A 23260-nucleotide genomic window follows, 5' to 3' on the forward strand; every position below is an offset into this window, starting at 1 on the left:
TCCAAGAAATTCAAACAATTTTCCTGCTGGAAGGGCATGATTTTAATTACAGATACTATTAATTAGAGCTGTCACTGGGAAGCTTTTTTTTCTGTTAATTATCACAAACTCAGTCCTAAGTGTGCATTTGCAACCTGCACTTTTGTCAGAATCAGTCACTTCTGCATGCAAGTCCAACCTTTCCATTCTATCAATATTTTATATTCAAATTTCAAAGCATATCAAAGGATGCCATGCTTTCTACAAACCTCCGCCCGTACGATCTGCCATCTCTCACACACCTAACAGAACTAGTGTGATAATTTATTTATGTCCCGCACAGGCTTGGCCCAGAAGAGACCCAAACGCCTACACTGGTTCTGCTCAATAGAATTTCTGGATACATTCTTACTAGTTTGTGTGACATTTTTCCCCAAGCTGCTTCTTCAAATGTGCTTTTTCTTTTGCTTTGAAGCAAAGCTAGCCCCTGAAATGCCATCTCCCACACATTTGAAGTTGCTGTTTCTTTATAAGAAAAGATCGTACTGACCAGGCTTCTGACCCCCTCCAGAAAACCAGAGGTTTTCTTCATTCAACAACACCACCGAGAGTTTTGAAGTAGGGAAAATAGCACTTTCTGGTCTCTCTTAAGCAGAGCGATTTTATCAGTTCATCCCAGCACCTTATGTGAGACAGGGTCAGGGCGGCTCTCAGACAAGCTCCTGAGGGGGGGGGGGCGGTGTTCTAGACAGAGCTTGAGCCGCTCCCCAGCAGTGCAACTGTGATGACAGAATGATAACATTTACAGCCGTGACTGTAAAGCAGGATGCAGTATTTACACGACATATTCCATGTCACGGTCATGTGACTTCAGAAAGCAAAGACTCTACTCCAATGGGAGAAACGCTTTACAAAATGTATCTATTGAACTTCAGGAAACGATGATTAAGTAAATTACCTTCCCAAACGGGAAAATATACTTGGAGTTGCGTTATATTTTATGTTAGAAGAAATCAAGTGCCCTGACTGGTATATATTCTGGGCTTGCGTGAAGATGTGTTTTCATTACGAACATTATTAAATCTGGAGTGCGTGCTACGGAACTCCCAAACATTCTGTGAATTTTTTTTTATGTCCAGTTTCGTCTGAACCTCCTCCCCTCAGTCTCATTGGTTCCAATTTTTTTCCAGGTGTGTCTGGACCGTTTCTGCATCACCAGTGCATGGCTCCACCACTGCTCTCCTGAAGACATCCTTGGTTTACTTTCCATCTATCGGCCTTAGATGCCACTTTATCCAAATAACAGCGAAGGTGGCAACAGATCAGGTCAGAGGATCTTTTCACATGAGATCCTGAGGAAGCCGATGATTTAAGAGACACCTTCATACATCTACACAACCAATTTGTCTTGCAACTCCGGCATTTTTTATTAATAGTGGCCAAACTAAGGAAGATAACAGATAATACATAATTCATGTATTACACTTTTTCCACATTTCTAATTAGCAGCCCGCTTTCACAGCTAACATGAGACCATCCCAGAACAGCATAAGATTAATTTAGAGCAGGAAAACTAGGGTTTCAAGGTATTTACGTGAATGCTAATGAGAAGTTTCAAATCGTCATCACACAAGAACCCAAACTATGAATAAATGAACAACTGCTGGGAATGGGGGAGGGGCCAAAGACGACTTACACAATCCGTCCATTCCAGTGGTGAATGGAACTGAAACAGCACTTAGAAAAGTCTCTTTTTACCTGGTAGGCGTTGGTGGCATCAGGGTCCGGGTCGCCCCCAGGTCCCGAGAGCTTCTCCTTCAGCCTGTACTGAGAGCTGTGTCGTAGGCAGTAGATGACGCCGGACGCCAGCAGGACCGCCACGATGGCGACGACGGAGACCAGAGTGAGCACGATGAACTTGGTCGAGTCCTCTCGTTCTGCCTGGTGAGGCAGAAGCTTGGGTTTGCTTTTCTGCAGAATAGGAGAGGGGGCAGGTTACTACCCGGTGAATCATGAGTCCTGAAAACCAGCCCTTCCAAACGCAACCTAAAACGTAAAGCTCTGGGCTGGCACTGAGACAACAGGAGGGCATCCAGGAAAGCAGCCCTCGGACCGGAAGCTACAGTCATTTCAACACAGCGCGCCGCAGACGGCAATGTTTTCACAAGGAACGTCATTACAGGCGTCACTTTTGTTTCCTTAACGGCCGCCGTTTTTCAAACTTAAAGGTATAAAGTATTCGGCAGCTAATTCACTGCCTTAAGTAAAATAAAGCCTTCGTCCCTTCTCAAGAGGTACGCGGGGAGCGGATGCCTCACAAACGGTGGGGCTGGGGTGGATAGACCGGATGGGGGTGCCTAGCTCCTGCTGTGCGTAAGGGTACCAGCAGAAGTCCAACCACTGAGCCTGCTTCTGTGAAGCGTCAGGCTAATATTCTTGCACATATTGCAGGGAGTTGCCATCCCGGAAGCCCCTCCGCTCGCCTTCCAAGGCACGTCCCCTCGTCCCCTCGTCCAGACCTCGGACCTGGGCCGCGTCTACACCCCGCACAGACCCCGCACTTCGCACCTCGGCACTTTTCCTTGAAAGGAGCTGCGAGACAGGGGCGCACTATGGTCCAGGAGTTCACTTCTCGGCGGGTGAAAGGTAAGGGAGCCCAGGTCCGTCGGCTTCTCCTGCTTCGCGGGGCGGGATGGGGGTGGGTAAGAACATCCTTTCGGCGCGTTGCACGAGTCTCCATGCACACAAAGTTGCACAGTGCGCGCCCTCATTAGCTTCATTATAAGGAATATCAGCAACAATTAAAACGCCAGGGGACGATGGAGACTCGGCCAGCACACCCTTCCGCAATTACTCGGGGAATGAATAGAAATGCACGCCCCCGCCCCAGTCCTGGTTGCTACAAGATGAGAACAATTAGCAAACTCCTTTCCACCACCTAATTTCGCGTGGTAACAAAATGGATTTTTCCCCATGAATGCCTGGCCGGCCTATTCATTATCTCTCTTCTATTAGTAATTTTCTGCTCCGTATTCAGCCTCCCAACTCTTCATTTCCTCCTGTCTCCGAGTGTACACAGGGCCTCTTATGTCAGGCCGGGCCATTTTTATCTTGTAATCATAAAGGCCACCAAAGCAATTATCGCCGGTCCTGACTGGAAAAGCTGGTCATTAATTAGCCTCCTTTTGCCTTCGGTGCCGCGGATTAGCTGGTGCCGGGACTGGGTTAATGGAAACGCGGGTGAAATGAGAAAAGACGCCGGATTTTCTTGCCTGGATGCGAGGCTCCGAGGAGGACAGCAGGTCCGCCAGCGGCGGGAGGGACGGAGGCGCGGGGACGCTAGGGGGAGACGCGGACGGGGGGGGGGGGGGGTCGGGGGAGGGAGCCGGGACGCCCGGGCGGTGGGGCGAGCGGGGCGCGGGGGCCCCCCGGCCAGTGCGGCCGGTGCGCGCGGCCCTCGGCCTGGAGGGAGAGGCGGGCGGAAGACCCCTCCCCATCCTCTCTCACCCCTCCCCTCGCCCCTCCCTCCCCGGCCCAGAAAGAAGTCACCCGGAGAGCTGCCGGCTGCCAGCCCCGCAGGCCCCGCTTCCCCCCGGCACCGTGTCCCCGCCCCGCGCGGCGACAGGCCGAACCGCAGAAATAAACCGGAGGGACCCGGCCGCGGTGCCGGAGACGCGGGCGGACTGGGAGGGGGCCCGACACCCACGTGCCCGGCTCCTCGGCCCCCGCGCGGTGCCGCTGGTTCACGCCCGTCCTCCCGCGGCCGGTTCAAGAAGAGCGCGCCCCTCTCCAAGCCCTCCGGCCCGGGACGCTCCCCTGAGAGGCCGGCGAGGCTCCGGCCGCCCGGGTTCCCACCCCGCCGATGCGCCCCTCCCCCCACTAGCGCTCCTCCGCTCCCGGGAGAGGCCGGCTCCGAGCCTCCGCAGACGAGCGGGGACAACAAAGGAGGGCGCGCGGCCGGCGGAGGGGGCGTCCCGCTAGACCCCGCTCGGCGCCCCCAGCCGTCACTGCATCCCCCACTCCGCCCCGGCGCAGGCGACCGGCGGCCCCCGCCCCGCCCCCCCCCAGGGGAGCCAGTCCAGGCGTCGGGGGGACCCCGCGCGCCCACGTGGCTGACCGCGCCCGGGTACGGGGACTTCCCGAACCCTTCTGCCCCGCGACGTGAAGCGCACACGCGCGCGGTGACCAGCCTGGCTCCGAGGGGACGCGCAGCGCCTCGGTGGGTGGCCACCACCTCAGTGCGCAGCCGACGGGCGGTCGCCAGCGCGCGGAGGACTGAGGACCTGAACAGGGTCCGGCCCAGGCGCGGGGTCTCGCTGGGTAAGAGGCACAAGCGTAGCCCGGTTGTCGCTCGGTTCCAGGTGGGAGGCCGTGAACGCGCAGAGGCCCTCTAAGGAGGCCGGCAGCGGCGCCCGCACTTTACCCTGGCCCGGGTCTGGGGCGGCAGGAGAGACCCCGGCGGGGCGCTCCCCCGGGAGGGAGGCCGGGCAGCCCTAAGTGTCGCCGCCCGGCCGGCTCGTCCCTTTTTGCCGGAAACCGACGGTCACCGTGACCCGTAGGCTGCGCTCTCGGCCGGGGAAGCGGAAAGGGGCCTGCCCGGCCTCCCCTCACGCAGCGCTTGGAGTTTACTCAGAGGTCAAAGAAAAATGTCAAGGAGAGTGACTGCCCGGGTCCCTCCTCCCTGGGCCCCGCTCTGTCTCCGGCCAGCTGCGCAGCCCCCGCTGGGTCCCAGGTGCTCCCGGGGAAGAGGACGGGACTCCACGTCCACTGAGTCCCACTTTCTACGGTCCCGTCCAGCTCCCCGCCGCCTGGGCCGGAGCTGCCCCGCAGGGAAGGGGTGGCAGTGGTCCTCTCGCATCCAGGAGAGGGGTCTGGTGAGGCTGGGGAGGGCGAGCACCGGGTCAAGGAGGGGCCTGGACGGCGGGCGTGGTCGGGGAGGAGGGATCTGACCAGGAGAGGAAGGAAGCCTGTTGGGGACAGAGAGGGATGCGCCGGTTTGGGCCACTGTGACGCTGCGGCCGCAGGATCTTAGGGCTCGGCTGGGAATCCTGCCTCTCGCTGGCCCCTGGGCACCTCGGTTGGAGCCCGAAAAGTCGCTCTTCCTTGGGGCGCCCTCAATGACTCCAACGTCCTACCTAGTGCTGTCGGGAGGGTCACGCGGGGAGGAAAAACGCTTGGCTGCAAGTCAGGACTGAGGAATCCCGGAAGAAATAAAAATTTACACTTTTTTAAAAAAATTAAAGAGCGTGAACTCCGTCCTCGGCACAGTGATTGAGTTTAAATAACTATGATTATTGTATAGCCTTTCTTTATTGTAGAGTTAAAAAACATCTTAAGGGACCCCTGCTAACCAGGAGATTTAAGAGAAAGCAACGGGTGCCTTTGCTTAAAAGTGAGTCTGACCCTCTGTCCTGCCCAGGAGTGACCTGGGTCCCTGCTCCCCCAGGCCGAGGGGCTGTAACTACAGGTGCTTTCCTGCAGTCTTGTCCTGGCGCTGAGCCCTGCCGAGAGCCCTCCACTAATTAGAGGCATCTTGTCAGTCTTGACTTGAAATTGAAAGAAAATAATGTTTAAATATTTATGACTTTGACATTTACAGTCAGGCCGCCTCCTTCTGTACAGTGGCAGCTCCCACCCCCCGGAAAGTTCGGAGCAGGGGAGGGGTGAGGGGGAAGGTGGAGGAAGCAGCCGTCCCAAGCAGCCTGGTCACACAGGGAGCACGGGGTGTCTGTGTACCCCAGGGTGCAGGCGACACATATACAAGCACTTAATACTAAGTTGCAGAAGCAGGAAAAGTATGATTTTTTTATAAGAATCAGGAAGAGTAAGTCAACTTTATATCAGGTTAGAGGCACCGAGAGTAAACTGAAGCACATTGCATATTTCTTCCACTCAACCATCTCCACCTGCAGCTCCTTGAACTTAGAATATAAAATATTGCAAAAGCTGTGATTTGAAATGCATATGTGACCACAGAGGCAATCAGCGGAATTGCTCTTAGAATCTGCAGACATTGTCCTGACCTATTTAAACTATTTTGATCTGTGCTTATAAGTGAAGGTGCCTGGGGCTTCCTTTATCTTCTTTGCCATTTATGGCAAAATGCCTTCAAAACTTTTTTTTTAAGCTGTCCACGTGGTAAGCCTAAAATAAAAGAAGAAAGAGGAAAAAAGAACATTGTATACCCGAACTTGATCGTGAGGCAGCCACACCAATATATAACTTCATGGTAAAAAATATTTGTTGACGGGTAGGAAAATGTAGCATTTTCCCAAGGCTGTGCTACGCAACCAGTTAGCAAGAGCAATTCATTATCGAAATCACTGACTTCAATTTTAAAACGCACTTGTACCCAAAAACTTATGGGCACAGGCATGCAGCAATTTCATTGATACTAAACTTCTAATATTGTGGATGTTTTCATTTGCATCATTTCTAAAGAATCTGATTTGCAAACCCAGCCGTATCCCGTGTTCCTCTGCACTTTTATGTTCCTATAATTGTAAAGATCTTTTTCTCTGTAAAATTTAGAAATTAATTTCAGAGACTAATGAATGGTTAAAAACAAGTCTGTCTTTGGTTTCCCAGATGAACCATCTTAGAATTATTTGGAAATTTCACGCTAAGTTTACTAAGATATATTTACTAAGATATAGTAACTATCACTTTAAAGCCGATCAAAAATTTTAACAGCTTTCAAGCCACAGGAATGACCAAACTTAAAAATATTGGGGGGGTGTCTTAAAATATTTTAAAAGTATTTTTTAAAGCTGTTAACTGAACTATTTTTAATTTGGAACTGGCCACAGAATTCTAATAAATGAGAGAAGTCAGGCGGAAATAATCATGTATTAATTCTCTGCATTACAAAATCTTTTCAGAAGCTATTATCAGAGCAAGAGGCATTGCGGTCTGAATTCAGGGTGGGAGGAATCCTTTGTGCAGCTGAAGGCTATTGTTCGTTTGTGCAGATGAAATTGTACTTGCAAATCTGCCATTCAAGTAGCCAAAAAAAAAAAAAAAGCTTATATGGGCAAAAGAAAACAATCTCCAAGAAACAATTATTCTTAAATATAAACCTCAATGAAAATAAAGTGGGGATACGCTGTTTTAAAATCGTCTATTTATGAGGTATTGTTCAGGCATAGGCGTAAAAGTAAATACACAGAAGATTATAAATTGTCTGTTTGCATCTTTAAGCACTCCTAGAAGATCAGTTTGGGGGAAATACTCTGTTTTCAGGTGTCAGGGAAGATTTACGATATTTATGTTGAAAGTGGGAAAAACACCCCCGTGTGAACTAATTTTTAGCAGAGCTTGATAAGCAGCAAATTGTCTCGGGGGAAACAGAGGGCGACCCTCCGAGAAGGGAACGACGTGGCCCGACCGGGGAGAAAGCCGGCCCGGCCACCTCTCAGGCTCCGTCGGCATGTTTATCGCATCCAAACTCAAACCCGACCAATAAGCTTGAAGCGCGGCCGGGGGCCCGCGCTGCAGAAGCGTACAGTCGGCCCGCGGCCTGCCCAGGCCCGGGCGCGCGCCCCCGGGGTCAGGCGTCCCCTGGGTCACCCGTGCTCTGGAAGGAGTTTTCCCTCCGCAAGAATCAAGCCCTTTTCAGCACTGGGGTTTCTGCTTCTCTCCTTCGCGGAGGCTTAGAAGTCGCCTCTGGGAGGCTCGCCTGGCGTCGCGGGTCAGGACCCTGCCGCGGCGCCGCCCAGAGCGCGGGTCCCGGGGGCGCACGGCCGTTTTCGGCCCCTCCCCTTCGACAGGCCCCGGCTTTCTCACTTCTCGTTCCCAGTCCCTCCCGCCTTTCTCCTGTAGGCGATCCGCATCGAGGTGGGAAAGATCGGACCGCAGCGCCGGACACAAAGGGTCGAGGGTTCCTGGTATTCACAGCGCGGAGGGGTCCCCAGGCGGCCCCAGCCCGCTTCCCGCGGGGACAGTGCGGGGGGCCCAGCCCCTCCCGCCACAAAGCGCGCCGGCCGCGGGGCATGGATCAGTGTGCCCAACGACGCCCGCCCACCCCGGGCCCCGCGGAGCCGCACAGGTCCCCTGCCTCACCTCGCCGCCCGTCTCGGGAGCCAAGCGGGGTGTGCTTAGCTGCGTGCGGGCGGCCCCTCCGAGGCTGATAAAGAGAGGGGAGCTTCCGTGTCCCTCCTGCACGCAAACCTTCACCGCCTCGCACTTTCGTTCGCATTCATCCAGAGAAGGCCGGTTTGCCGAAGACCACTGGGCCCCGCAGCGCCCTTGACCCCAGGCGGGGAGGCTCCCCGGTGCCGACCAGGGGCCGCTGTCTGCGGACTTAGCGGGGCCACCGGACCCCAGAGCAGGAGGACGCGGGGGCAGGGGCCAGGGGCCGGGCCGGGGAGCTGGGCGGTTGGCGGGGGCACCGTGCCCGCTGCGGCCGATGGCTCCTGGCCACCCTCCGGCTGTGCGTTTGGGGGTGCAGTAGGCACTGGCGACTGTGACAGACACCCCCAGCCGTCCAGCGTGGAGCGACCTCTGAGCACTGATGACACAAAAGGGCGGGAGTCCGGCTCCGGCTCCACAGGATCTCTTCTGCTGAGGTTTCAACCCCTAGTTCGGGGTCTGCCCGACGGCCCCGACCGAGACCGAGGCTTCTGTAAAGCCCCGAGGCAAGTCCCACTTCAGAACCACACAGGCAGTCAATAAATAAAGTCCCTCCTTCAAACAGCTCCGCGTCAGAAGTTTCTCTGGCAAGCGCGCGGCCGCCCCACCGGGGAGGGCGCCGAGACAGCGCCGGTTCCTTTTGGGGGAGGGGAGGTGGCCGCTCGGAGGCGTTCTCCACCGGACCGGGGAGATCAGAGAACCCTGCACTCCCACACACGGCCCCACCTGCCCCTGGCACTCTCCTGCCTGGGTGCCCATCCAGCGTCCTCTAACTGGAACGCCTCGACAGCACAGAGGCGCGCTCCGGCCCCGATAAGAAGGGCGAAGAGCGCCCCAAAACGGGCTGCGAGGAAAATGCTCCCACGTTGGTTCCCTTCCACGCCGGCTGCTCATCCCGTCCTTCATCTTTTCCCACAACCCTCCCCATCTGCGACCCCCGCCCCCGCCCCCGCCCTCTCGCTGGTCCGAACCGCCCGGAGTGGCTGGCGATGCGGAGTCCGAGAGGCAGTGGCCCCAGCCCAGCCCGTCTTCGCGGGGAGCTCTGGGGTGGGACTGCCACCGACCGGGTCACCACGGGATGTCCACCCCTGTCCCACTTGGGGAATGACCTCAGACGCAGACCTCCCCGGCCAAACAGAGCACTTGACAGGCAGCCTGCTGCGAGTCAGTTAGCCCCAGGACTGGGCTCTCCGACGCCCAGGTCGCCCATCCGAGCCCCTCACCCCGCCCCCGCCCCCGCCCCCCGCCCCGCGCGCACCCTCCACCCTTACCAGGCTCCGGTTCCTCGCCGCGCCACCTACATGCCTTGGCGATGCCCTCGGTGGGTCTCTCCCGCTCCCTCCGGCCCCCAACCCGGCCCCTGTCCCTTCTACGGCCCCACCAGTGCCCACGCCCCGGCCCCGCGCCCCTGGTTACCTGCAGCGGGGCGGGCGCCGGGCGCCCAAGCCGGAGGAGAGGAGGACGTGTGCCCGGCCGAACGGCCTCGGGGCGCGGCGGCCGCGGGCAGCGGCGGCGCCATCACCGCCGTCAGCCTTTTTCCCTGGGCCGGAGCCACAGACGAGCGGGGCCATCCTGCTTCTGACCACAAACTTCTCCGGCAGCCGGCGGAGACAAAGGTGCCGCGCGCCGCAGCTCCACGGGCCGTGGCGGCGGCCGCACCAGCTCGGAGCCCGCAGCTCTGCTCCGCCGCTCGGCCGGGCTCTGTGCGCTCCGCCGGGGCCCGGCCCCAGGGCAAGGCGCTCGGGTCAGGGCGCGGAGAGGGTGGGCGCGGGGCCGGGCGCGGGACGGTCCCCGCAGGGCCACCGGTCGCGCGCGCAGCTCCATCCTGCGCGGCCGCCGCGCCCCGCCTTATATCCGGCCCGGCGCGCACGCGGCCGGCGGCGGCGCGGCTCGCGGCCCAGCCACCGGTTGCTATAGCGATGTCCCCCCCGCACACACACAGGTTGCTGACAGCAATTGGCTAAGGGGCCGCGGCTCTCCAAACACCCTCTCCCGCCCGAGACTATGAATGGACATCGGCTTTGTCAGTCATTTGTACAGCGCGGCAGCCCGGGCCTTCGCCTTTTCTTTCTTTTCAGCCTTTCTCCCTTTCATCGTTCGAGTCGCACTTCAGACTGGGCAAGTTCAGGGTAGCACCCGGGGGAGAGGGGACACGGCAAGAAATGTCAACCTGCACGGCCCTGCTGTGACCTCTGCTATGGGAGGGGTGGCGTCGAAACTCTTTGCAAGAGAAAAACTCAGGATACATCCTTCTTCCGAGTTAGTTTTGACACTTTTGCCCTGGGGGCCTTTTGCTCCCTTTCCAAATTGAAGCTGGCCAATGACGCCGGGCAAATCGCGAGTAAACGCCCCCGCCCCCCGCCCCTTATAGGAATCCCGCTCGAGTGTTTAGGTCTCGAAGGCGCCTACAAAGCGCCTTGCCGGACGCAGGAACTACTGAGAACTTTGCCGCCATTTGGTCCAGGCGAAATGCGGGCCGCCAGCCCAAAACGTCGGGACGGGATGGCGGGGAAAGGAAGGAATCGAGCTGCGTCCTCGCTTCCCCAGGTCAAAGGCCCGGCCTGGCCCACTGCCCCGCAGAAGGAGCGGAGCGAGGTCGCAGGCCGCGCTCTCAGTCGCTCGCTCCTCCCGAAGCTCCCCGACCCCGGGCGCGGGCCCAGGGCGCGACTCTAAGTCGGGCCGGCGGCGCCCGAGGCCAAGCAGGGGCCTGGGGGGCGACCAGACCGTCTGGGCCTGGTGAGCGGCCTCCCGCGGACTCGCGGTCGCTGCGGCCGCTCCCCCGCCCTTTCACCCCCACTCTCCCCGCTCTGGACCCCTGGTCGCAGCCACAGGTCGGGGCACCCCCGGTGCGCGGCGCCCCCCGCCGAGCAGCCTAGCGCGAGAGCTGAAACCCAACATCTGTGCGTACAATGCGCTCTCGAGGCCCACAGCTGCAGGCACAAGGGGAAGAAAGAAAGGAGTGGGGGGGAGATCTTGTCACATGCAGATGACAGTCTGTGGAGGGCTCTTTAGTTTCTCCTTTTCTGGAAACCCGGGCGCCCTCCTCCCAGTGCCCCTCTCCCACCGCCTCCCCATTGTTCCCGCGCTCGGGACAGCTGGAGGCGGCGGCCGCTCCTCGCCCGACGCCCCTTCTGCCCACACCCGGCGGCCCCGGGGCCCGGGAGAGCCGCGGCCCCCGCCCCCAGCCCGGTCGGCCCCGCGGGCGAGCTCGCACCGCTTCCCCCCTCCCTTCCCCCGGGCGCTGCCCCCAGACCTGCCCCGCGCCGAGGGTCCCCGCCGTCGCGCTCCCCTCGCGGAAACAGAAGTGCCTAAGCGCCCGGCCCGCCCTCCCCGGGCCAGGGCTCCGGGCACGAGTGCCTGCGAAGTGCTTGCCTCTGTCTAAAGTGTCCGAAGGACTCGCTTCCTCTGACCGAAGGCCTAAGCTGAGATCTACTTGCATTTGCTATTTCTAGGGGCCGGGAGTCGAGCGCTTCCGAGAACCCGGGCTCGGTAGGCCTGAGCGGCCCGAGCTCGCGGGGGCTGGAGGCCTGCTGGCCGCTTCGCCGGGCTTCGAGAAGCTCGAGGGGAAACTCAGTTCCGGGGCGGCCAAAGGGGCACCGCGGCTCCACTCCAGCGACCCACCACGGCGCACACCGCCCGCGGACAGCCGGCAGGCCAGGAAGGGGGAGCCACCCCTGCTCTCGCATCCCCACGCCGGGTCAGGGCCTACAGACCCCCCGTCCTCTGTCCACCCGCCGGGCCTCCCGCGAGCCGCCGGATCGCTCCCATCCCCGGAGCCCACGCCCCGCGCCACCTGGGGACCAAGACCCGACTGGCTGTTCCTCCCTGCTGCCCTCCGGGGGGCCCGGGTCGGCCCGGTACCTCCTGGAAAGAGGAGGGGGAAGGGGAGGAAGCGGGAGGGGCCCCGTAGAGCCCCGGCCGGGGGAGGGGGTAGGACTGCGGACAGAGGGGCCGGCAGGGAGGGGAGGCCTGCGGGAGGGGACCTGCCGCCCTCAGCCTGGCTGGGAACCGGCCTCTCCATAGCAACCGCCTGTGCGCGCGCGCGCTCGCTTGTGTGCGGGGGAGTGGGCTCCCGGGCCGCCTCAGCCCGCGTGGGGGGATCTCAGGACGCTGGGGGCCGGGGCCGGGGACGTCCTCTCCGGGACAGGAGGGCCGGCCTTTTCTGAGGTGCTGGGGACTCCGGGCGGTCAGGAGACGCCGCGCCAGGCACACGGCGGGCAGAGGGGACGGGGGCGGGCAGGGGGGACATGCCCAGGCCCCGTGCTCGGCCGTGGGGGCACCTGGGCGCCCGGCCCTCGCTGTCGGCCCGCCTGCCTTGCGAACAGGGCCCTGGGACTTGGCGGGAGTGAGCGCGGTCGGTGCATCTTCACGGAGACCCAGCGCGGTGCCTCCCGGGGCGCGGCGCGCCGGGCCGGGGCCGGGCGGCCGGTGCGGCCGCGCCTCCCTCCCCGGCTGGCCAGAGGTCCGCCAGGCGCACCTGGGGTTGGCGCGGGGGCAGCGGGGCTCGCGGGGCCGGGGACCGCGCCGCCTCGGGGAGCGCCCGGCCTGCTCACCCGCGCTGAAGGGGAACCTGCGCGAGCTCCCAATCCGCGGTGAGGCGCCGAGAGGCTCCGGGAGCCCGCGAGGGGCCCGGCCTCGGCGGCACCCTCCTCGCCGGCCGGCCGCCCGCTGCACGCCCCTGTCACTTTCCTTGCCCTCGATCGCCAGGAGCCACAACCGGCTGTGAGGACCCTGCTCGGATGGCCAGGGGAGCGGCCCGAGGGGAGGCCCGACAGACAGCGCGAGGAGGACCCCAGCCGCGTCGTCCAGGGCCCCTGGGGGCGGTCAGAGGGTCGACGACCCCAGAGAGGGCGTGCAGCTCGAAGTCAGATACTGTCCTGCTTTCCATACAAACACGATATGACATGTTAAATAAGTAAATAATAAGCAAATACATTCATTTTATTTAGCTAGTTTTTCAGTTGTCCCAAAGGGTTTCACTTCCAACCTCAAAGCAGCACATTCCCGATTTAATCTGAATTTAATGCCCTGTCTTTCTTGTGCGTTCAGGAAGGGTGGGTGGCACGATGGTGGCACAGTTCAAGTTTGCCTGTAGTCACTTTTTAAACAGTTAGAAGGGCCTTAAACTCTTAATGTAGGTTTTTATGAGCAGAAAAGTCTGTTTTCTCACCCACGCCTTGGTGCACACCACAGTGTATTCTTCGTGGGGTAGCGCTTGTCAAGTACTCCCACACCTTCCTCCCCGCCCCCCCAGGACGCAGCGTCTGAGTCCGGAGCCCTCGCTCCCAGAGCTTAGAGATGAACGGGTTGCCCAGGAAATTCATTAAAAGAATGTATTTGTATTTTAGGTTCTGATCCTTCAAGTCTGTTTCAGAAACGGATAAATTAATCCACCAGATTTTCACTCTATTTCCCTTTATTTAAAAATGCTTTCTTACATCCAGGGCAGGAAAAATGTGTCTATCTTTTAATTCTTAAAAATACTTTAGTAGGAAAGTGTTTTGACAACAATGTAAGACTAGGTTCAGCTAATATCTTGGAGAATGAATGGTGCTGTTAGGATTTTTTTTTTTTTGTCATGAGAGCTTAGACTTCATTTAATAATAAATTTCAATGACATTTTCAGAGAAAACTTTTAAACATGATGCAAAATGTTTTTGAGAGGCATGTTGATTGAATCATTTATATCTGATGCGTATATTATTCATATAGAAATTAGGATTGTTTAGCTGATGAATAAGAAGTATATGTAAAATTCACCCAAACCTACAAAATATCTAAACAATTTAGTTGAAAATGATATGTTGATCTTGCTAAGACTTCTTTTAAAGTGCAGTTCACATTTGTTATGTGTAAACCTAATGTTCTGTGTTAGAAATCTCATTTTCAACTTAGGGAGCACCAAACTGTTATAGATCACACATTTAACTGATCAGAATAAATTTCCAATGAACTAAATTATCAGAGAAAATGTATTTTAAAACAAAATAGAGAAAGACTGTCATGGGAAACATCAGGAATTCTCAATATTATGGTAAGATAGAAAGTGGCAAAAAGACCTTCTGGGATACTTGCTTGATTTCAGAAAATCTGAAGCAATTTTGTTTAAAAAATATAATGGTACATGAATTATATTTAAAATATTTTTGATTTGTAAATCCATTTATAGAAATGATTTTAAGTTATAAAAGTGAAATTTGATCCTTTTCATACTGTAGCTATGCGTATACTGTATTTTCATACCGATATAATGTTAAAGAAAATAACATTTTATATCAATGAATGAATTTTGAAAAGCAAGATGTTTTATTGGTCAACCTCCTAGTGAAACAGTAACTGTCACTGAGATAATTTTCTAGAAAGGATGCTTGCACAGGTCAGTATAGATGACTCAATTGAACCGCATTAGTTGTGAAAAGCAATATTTTCAAGGACAATATTTGGAAGAGTTTTAGACACTAATGACAAGTCCTTATTCATGGAGACAGAAGCCAAGTCCATTGCAACAAGAGGGGCTGCATTTGAGTAGATTCCTCACCAGTCTCCCTTGCATATTGGAAGCAGGGCAATCAAATTCACCAGCTGGGGTGACACCTGAGCAACTTTAACGTATTGCGATAAAATCTTTAAAATGGAGAGGAATGGAGAAATAATAAAATTATTCGTTCAAATCGTTTACTTTATTTCAGGAAAAATCTGAATTCTTTCCTCAAAACAGAGAGAAAATCACCAACGTAATTCAGCTTTTATTATTCTCATCTCAGCTTATATTCAGATCGATCTAGAATTTTCAAAATACAAAAACAGGAACTCTGTTATGAAATAGAGGTGCTACTCCCTCCAATGGCCTAACAGGGTCACATGAAACCATTGTATTAAAACCAAAAAATGTATTTCAGCAAGAATTTATGCTTGAAGGACTGGTTAACAAATATGTAGGAATTTGTTTTAGATTTTCTTTTTCAAACTTTGAAATTACAGTTCCTGTAAGGACAAGAAAAGCTTCAAAACCTGATTATGACTATTAATGGTTTGTCCATTAAAAGTAGCATTTTGAAAAACTCTTCATACGGACAGATGTTTACAAACAGAGCAGTCTCCCTACAGTTTAATTTGTTTTTTATTCTCTAGATTCTAGAGTCTAGAAGATGTATTACTTTCAATTTCCCTCTTTGTAAAGATCTAACCTTTTATTATTTACAAAATAAAGCTATAAAATACATATTTAATAATTGATGTCCAGTATAGTAAATATATTGTATGTTCATGACTAGATTTTATTCTTCTTCACAAAACTGAGCTAAAATTCCTTAGAGCGAGTGTTTGCAAGAAAGACTCATTACCGCTTGAACAAGAATCTAACTTTTTTGAAAATGGCTAAATCATGCCGTTATCTACAGATGAAACACAGTAGTGCTATGAAGAATGTGTGGGTTCTCTCTCTTTTTGGGTTAAAAGTGCTTCCACATACTTTGTCAATTACATAGTACATGTCCACTATAATTGTTTGGAAAACAGTTTTTTTCCTGAAATTACTCTGGAATTAAAAGTAGAACAACAATTCAAGCAAATGTTTATTTCATAATTATGCACTTCAGCTTTCTCCTGTTCACATATACTTTTAAGGAAAACACTGACGTGTGCCTTAATGTATGAAAATGGGCTCCCATTAAATGTAAAACTGTCACAGCCTGACAAGTTGGCTCAGTACCTGAAGCCTGCGGAAGATGAATCACTATAAAGTGATAGCTTCTGATTTTACATCGCAAACATGTGTACAAGTATCGAGATCTAATGGGGACAAAGTTTCTGGAAAGAGCCAGCGGCTTGTCTTTCTGACACAACATGGAGCAGTCCCAGAAGGTTCGGGGTTAGCTGTCACTCTGAGAAATCCAGTGATGGCCCTTCAGAATTGCGTATGAATTCACCCACAGCCGCCCAATAGCCAACTGAGTAAAAAATGGTCGAATCTCCCCTGTGGGTGCAGTGTTATGCACATTCACGTTTTAGCAAGTAGGGTACAAATGAGCAGGTCATCTTACATAGGGTGCTACCATGTACTGAGACAGCTGTAAAAATTTTTGCAAAACTAATATATATATATATATATATAGTCTCCTGAGATCTTTCAGTTCAAACACCTTAGGAAGTTACATATTTACTTCGACCTTTCTCTGTCATATTTGAAGTCCTCATTCAGAATTATCTGAAGATACGCTCAAACAAACTCGAAATCTAGTTTTATGTTTTCTAACATTTTGTGCTTCTGCCTCCTCCAAGACCTTATTATTTAACCTGATCACCCCCTATTTCATGGTTCTTATTTCCAAATGGCTCTTGAGTATTTTTAAGAATAAAATAAACCTTTAAAAAGAAAGATCACTTCTGACCATTAAGAATATTTTTTAAAAGGCCATTTACAAAAGCAGTGCCTAAATGTGGCAGCCACACTGGCACGGTGGGGAGAAGGGCGGCTTCCCCAGGTGACAGTCGGGAGAATAAGAGGCCCTGTGGGCTCAGCACGTTCAGAATAGACTCAGTTCCTTCTCTCCCATTGGGTGTCCCGGTTTCCATGACAACGGCCTCTCTGTCCTGAATGTCCTTCTTTGGGGTGAGGCTAGAGGCTTTCTTATCCTTCGTCCTCCCGTGATCAGGTCTGTCCCTTCTTTCAGGCCACGATGTGCTCTGACCTCACTCCTGGCCCCACCTGCACCAGTGCAGGCTCATCCTGTGCCCCGTGTCCTCGGGATCCTCACCTCAATCCATTTGACCCCCTTCTCTTCTCACTCTGACCTGCACCAACTCTTCCTCAGATCCATCGAAGGTTGGCTCCCGTTCCTCCAACCAACCAAGCCAGTGTGTTCAGAGCACCTGCTTCCTGGCTGCCCACACCAGGCCCCTGTGTCGGCTGCCAGTACTGGCTCCGCATCTAAGAACCCCTGCCCCTGACACTGCTCCCCCAGCCCCTGTGCTTTGAGCTCAAAGTTTCTTATTTGAAACCCTATGTTGAATCCCTTGCCTTCAGAATAACTGGGTGCTCCTGATTTGTCAACCTCTCACAAACATGTGCACACCTCACCTCACCTACACGCACACACGCAGGCTCACCTACAGGAACACACACCATCTCGCCTACAGGCAGACACACCGTCTCGCCTACAGGCAGACACACCGTCTCGCCTACAGGCACACACCACCTCACACAGCCACACACCGTCTACAACCGTGTCAGCCATGTCACATGCATGCAGTCCTCTCACGTCCATGTACACACATCACCTCCCATGTGAACACACATCCTCTCTCACACATCATCTCACACACGTACACATATCTTGTACGCAAGTGCATACAGCATCTGACACACGCCATCTCACATACATGTGTGCACTTGTGCACATGGAGAAGAGAACCCCATGATGAGCAGGGCTGAGCGACCTGAGCCCTGTTTGCTGCCTTTCCACGTGGGGCTCATGGAGCCCCCGGAGGCCCCCCAGAAGCCCCAGATTTGTGCGTTGCTATTTCTATTTTCACAGATGAGAAAACCAAAATTTTGAGAGGTAAACTAAGTGTCCCAAGCTGGTCAAGGCTAGAACATCAGTAAACACACACACACACAATCACACACGTGTGCACGTGCATGCACAGACTTGTGCACACACCATTTTACAGGGAGAACTCGGTTTCTCACCACGGACCCTGCGAGCTCCGGGCGAGCAGTGAGGGCGCCATCGGCTCCTCCCAAACTCCCCGTAATAGTAATAACTGTTCATTCAGTAATAATAATTGTCTTTGGAAAAGACAGCTGGCGCTGTCTCAGTCTTCTATGAAACGAGATTGCGGGCATCTTACAGGCTTTACCGTTGCTGTCGCTCTGGCACCCGTCACCAAAGGATCGGCGCCACAGATGCCACTTCACGTGCCCGTCCTTGCGCCCTCTGACGCGGCCCCCTGGCCTCCGCCACCGCATCCGGGGCCCCAGCGGCGCCCACGGTCCCGCGCGGCCCCTGTCCCGGGAGGGCAGGGGTTTTGGGCAGGATGGGCTCTGGCGCCGGGCGGCATGGGCACTGCGCTCACCACACAGGAAGGTCCACGGCGGGCAGAGGCGCCGTGTCCTCTTACCCAACTGCCCTGCGTGCAAAGCCTCCTGCCCCCAGTTGGGGCCCTCGACCCCCGCAGACGCCAGGCGTGGCCCAGCCGTGGCGAGGGCCCCAGGCCGCTGGCTCCTCCTGCGACTTCCAGCAAACCCGGGATGGCCCGTTCTGACAGTGTGAAGGGCACACTCGCTCAGGTCACGGTGTCCTCTCTTGATCACGTCTACATAGCTGTGGCTTTAAAAAACTGATCTTTGTCAAATGACTGCTACAACAACGCACACAACCAGGAAAGAACAGCTGCGCCACTTCAGAAACACCTGCCCTCCGCTCTCTGCCTGCTGAAGGGGACGGGCGCCCACGGGCGTCAGGGGCCCTACACGCCGCGTGGCCGGAATCGCTGGCCTCCAGCCGCTGCTACTGTGAAACAGGACAGGTCCTAGGAGAGGACTGGCCCTGGACTAAAATTAAAAAGATAAGAATATAACTGCATTCCAGAAAGTTTGGTAGAGACTCCTCGTGAGTCTCTACCTGTGGAAAGTAACTGGAGTCCCACTAGGCCTGCTTCTCCTGAGCTGCCGGCGCCGCGGGCCGCCCGAGGGGGCTGGACCCGGGGACTGGACGCCGGCGGGTGGAATCCGGCACAGTGATGGGAGCTGCTCCAAGGAGGAGGTGACACATCTTCCCGGCCCCGGGGAAGCCGGCCTCCCTGTGACAGGAACGGCCTCCTTAGGCGGGGGGCCAACGCTCTGGACCCCCAGAGCCGTGAGTCGGGCCGGGCCCACAGCCGCGGTCTTCAGATGCCGCGTTCGGGCACCGCTGTGCCGCAAAGGACAGTGACGGCGTCAGGAGGCTCTGCAGGCAAAGTCCAGCCGCTCCCGGAGTCTGGAAGAGGCCGACTGGGCACGTCCCCAGATGGACCTTCCTCCAAGGCCTGTGTGCGGGTCCCAGCTGAGACAGCTGCCTCTCTGCGAGTCCTGGCCCACGCAGGCTGGCTGTCCCCGCAGGTCAAGCCCTGTCATTGCTCAACTCCCAGCAGCTGCCCCCTGCCCGCCCATCACACTGGATGCCGGGGGCCGACGTGGAGGGGGCCGGACCCTCCACATCCTGCCCCCTCGACGCCAGGGGCCCGGAGAGCCGCTGGCTGGAGCGGCCTCCCGCGAATCACCTTTGCTCTCTCCGTGATGCTGGTGCGGCCGAGTGCAGCAGCCGTTCCGAGCCCCTCATCACGACGGGCTCTGGGGTCCCCTGAAGAGCTCAGCTGGCGTCTAGCTAAGTGGCTGCTCTTACTTTCGAACTGGAATTTCTGTTGCCGTCCTGCGTGGGGCGAAGGTGACCGGGACGGTCATTTCTCTTACATTTCAGTGCTGCCTGCTGAGAAACTCCTGATCACATCACGGGGCCCGGGGGCAACCCCGTGTGGTGCTTAGAGAAAGGATTCCAACCCCTTTCTGACACTTCCTGACTCTGACCCGAGCGAGGGGCTCAGTTTCTCGCTGCCTCGGAAACGATGATGAGGTGGGACTCGCCTCGTGGGCTTGTGGGAAGGGTCAGAAGAGAGGTCCAGCCACGGAGGAGGGCGGAGGTCAGCGCCGGGCCTGTCTCGCTACTTGTTATTATCATTTTCTCCACTGTGTGGGCTCCACCTTCATTTCCACGGAGGGAAACGGAAATTCTGTGTTCAGACAAATGCTGAAGCTGTAGCTTAAGGAGATATAATTCAGTAGTAGAAATACAAAGAGGAAAAAACATCTGCAATAAAGGGGGTGCACCAGCCCAACGGTATGCAGACACCGAATGTCTGAACTGGGAAGGACGTGTCGCCCCAGCTTCGGGGACCCCCCTGCACCTCCTGGTCTGGCAGCTTCTCCTGGGGCCATCCGGAGGAAGGAGGAGAGAGCTCAGGTCGGTGCACTAGTTCCTCCTGGGAAAGCACATGTCGGGCAGGTCCTGGAGCCTCGGGCCCTGCTGATGCTGCATTTATTGGGGTTTACCGTGTCCATTCCATCGCTCTGTCACTTTCAAAGTTAAACACCTGCCGTCTAAGAACAGCCCTTTCCCGACCGGAACCTGCCCTGACCACGCTTGTGAACCATGAACTCTGTGCCAACGTCCCAGCCCACGGGCACTGCACGAGGCGTCTTCCTTAAAACTGACAACGATCCTTTGCGGTCAGATCTGTGCTCACCTCTGCTTTCCAGACAAGGACACGGAAGCCAGTGTGGCCGTGTGTCTCGCTCGCGGAAGCACTGTGGGCAGGATCCACTCGAGGGTGTGGGCACTAGTGCTTCTTGCCACCTGTGCTTGTGCATCTGGTGGGTGATGGGACCCTGAGCGGTCACTCGTGTCTCCCCAGATCCAGGGACAGGCCAGAGGCACAGAGCGAGGCTCCACCGCACGGTGCAGGTCATTGTGGGGAGCGTGTCCAAATCACACCCCCTGGACGCCATGCGGTGGCAGCGACAGCAAACGGCTGCGTTTGGACAGGATCCCTGAGGCTCCCGGGCCCTCTGCATTGCTTACGGCAGCAGATAACTCTTCCTTCCAACAGCATCAGACCCAGAGCTCCTCACGCAACTTCAGAGACAAAGTACCCGTGAGAGATCTAAGACCTTTGGGTTTTATTCTCAAAGATAAAATCCTCGTGGTTATATCCAGTTTCTGCAAATGTCGCTGAAAAGGTGGGGAAACCACAGTCCCTAGGACGCTGACATTGACTCTGTAGAAGCCGAGGGGAGTGGCCGGTGCCCATCCTTGGGCTCTGCGGCCGGCTTCCCCTGAAAGCCAGGCCTTCCCTGCTGTGATCGTGCCCCCTGATTGCACGGCTTCCCTTCCCTCCACACCTGGTTTCCCCATCCAGTGAGACTTCCTGCCCTTCCCCTCGAGAGGGTGCTGTCTGTGATCCACCCTCGCCCACGCCCCTCCTGCGTGTCTGCCACGATCACTGCGGGAGCTCATCAGGGTCGCCCCGCGGGCCCCCGGGAGACCGTGTGTAGAGCCCGTGGGAGGGGCTCTGAGAGGGGCCTGGGACAGTCATCGTCCCTGGTTGCATCTGAAATGCCCGTCGCCGGGCGTGCCTTCCGTGTGTGACCACAAGCGCTGTCGGAAGTGAGCGCCCTGCCATTACACGTTCTCAGGCAATTGATTCGACACTTAACGTCAGCCATGAAGGTGCCTTGTGACGGATAATTCTCTCTGTGGGACTTGGAGGTTCATAAACCAAAGAAGGCAACGTAATCACCCGCAGGTACATAATATCTTTATCCTTCTTTCAGACACATTATGGGTCATAGTCACAATTTAGCAACAAACCAAATGGGGCTCAATAAAAATGATCGTCAAGAGCTGGAAGTGTTCTTCCATGAATTTTCTCCGCCAGGGTCTGGCTCTCACACAGGGTCCTGGATAGAGATCGACTGTCACCTGAGAACTGGCACCCCTCTCAGGGCGACGAGAGGCCACCCACGGCCGGATGCTGAGTGAGCCCGGGAGGGTCACCTGCGATCCCACCTCCTCTGATGGAGGGAGGCCACGTGCCGGAGGGAGATGCTGCCCTGCGCCGAGTCCCCTTCTGGACGGAGCCAGGCCTGTTTGCTGGGGCTGCACGAGACGCTCCCCGCGCTCCGCGTGGCAGAAGCGATCACAGAGGTCACGGACATTCTGTATAAACGCTCCTAACCTGATGGTGTGGAAGGAGCTGCTTAATTTTACTTCCCAGCAAATGACAAAGACGATTTTGACCTCTGACTACTCTTTTAGCCCCTCTCCTCCTGCAAGGAACTAAAAGCACGTGTGAGGCATGGAAGGCAGTGTGCTGGGTTAGAAAATCCTCTCTGACAGACACGACAGCTGGATTTCTCAGCGATCTAGGAGACGCGGTGGTGGGAGGGCCAGCGACCCTCTCCCCTCCACAGAGGGCATCTCTCTGGTAGCGTCCAGCCTCTGCTTCCTCAGGGGTCTCATCCACGGCGGTGCAGCCACGGGGATGTAGAGCTTAGGATTTCACACACCTGCTCCCGGAGCTAAATGTCACCTCCTTCTGTTCAGATCCCCCCTGACTGTGCGGGCTTTAGAAGTCCCAGGGGGCAGAACACAGCCCTGTCCCTAATTGGGCTGGGGCATCCTGGGACGCTAGAATTCAAGGAGGAACAATGAAAACCCAGAGGGGAAAATCACCAGAAGTGAACAAAGAAGACATCCGGCAGGGTCTGCTCACCTGGAAGGCGAGGCCACGGGGCCAGGGCTCCGGGCAACCTCTCCAGCTGCGGAGTCAGGGCTGGCCGGGTCAGGAGAGTCAGGAGAGGGGCTGGCAGGGGGGCAGAGGAGAAAGGAGGGAGGGGGGCTACGTGGGAAGCAAGCTCAAGGCTCCCAAAGGAAACCGGGAAGGGGAAGGAGCTGCGATCCCGGGTCGGCAGCGGCAGGCACCGGGCCAGAGGGGGCTGGACTCTGTGGACCGGGAGACACTGAGCCTCCACACGCTGGGGGAGCCAGGCAGCTTTCGGGCCCAAATGTGAGCCCCCTCCACTTCCCCCGGCCAGTTCTAGCTGTGCTTTCTGGAACGTTCGGAACAAACGTAATCCCCGTCTCTCCTTGTCTGGCCTTTCAAACAGGTGCTCCTCAAAACTTATTTCCCCCAATAATTCCGATGCAGGGTTATCAGGACCTGAATTAAGGCAGTGGCAAGAGGGACGGTGAGAAACAGAAGAAATATATTTAGGTGCTAAAACAGACGTATTATTAAAGTGACACGTAGGAGGCGAGAGAGCAGAAACTTCAGGCTAATTTCCAGTTTTCTACTTGAGGGAGAGAGTAGTCAAGGTAGACCAACTGCTACAGCAACTTCAACATCTCAGGGCACTTGACCCACTAAAGACTGCTTTCCTCCCTGTGCCGTCCAGTGCACGTCAGTCGTGGTGCGACTGGCCCTGCTCAGTCACCCAGGGGACCAAACTCCTTCTGTTTCTTGCCTGCACAGCCCCACGGGGCCTCGGCACCCTCCTTGGTTCCCCCTCCAAACGGCTGAACCAGAAAGAGACGGAATGCGGACGACCGCGGGG

The 23260-nt window shown here is 55.9% G+C and overlaps 1 protein-coding gene across 4 annotated transcripts in view; it reads right to left on the reverse strand.

Moving 5' to 3' along the window:
• PTPRN2 (protein tyrosine phosphatase receptor type N2) overlaps positions 1-23260 on the reverse strand; it is a 697620-nt gene that overhangs the window by 108835 nt on the left and 565525 nt on the right. For all 4 annotated transcript variants that reach the window (XM_079932273.1, XM_079932275.1, XM_079932274.1 and 1 more), the window contains exon 13: positions 1738-1950. In XM_079932273.1, coding sequence (XP_079788399.1) covers positions 1738-1950 — 213 coding nt within the window. The remainder of the gene's footprint in view (positions 1-1737; positions 1951-23260) is intronic.

Source organism: Stenella coeruleoalba (genome assembly GCF_951394435.1).
Source record: "Stenella coeruleoalba genome assembly, chromosome: 9".
Taxonomy (NCBI): domain Eukaryota; kingdom Metazoa; phylum Chordata; class Mammalia; order Artiodactyla; family Delphinidae; genus Stenella; species Stenella coeruleoalba.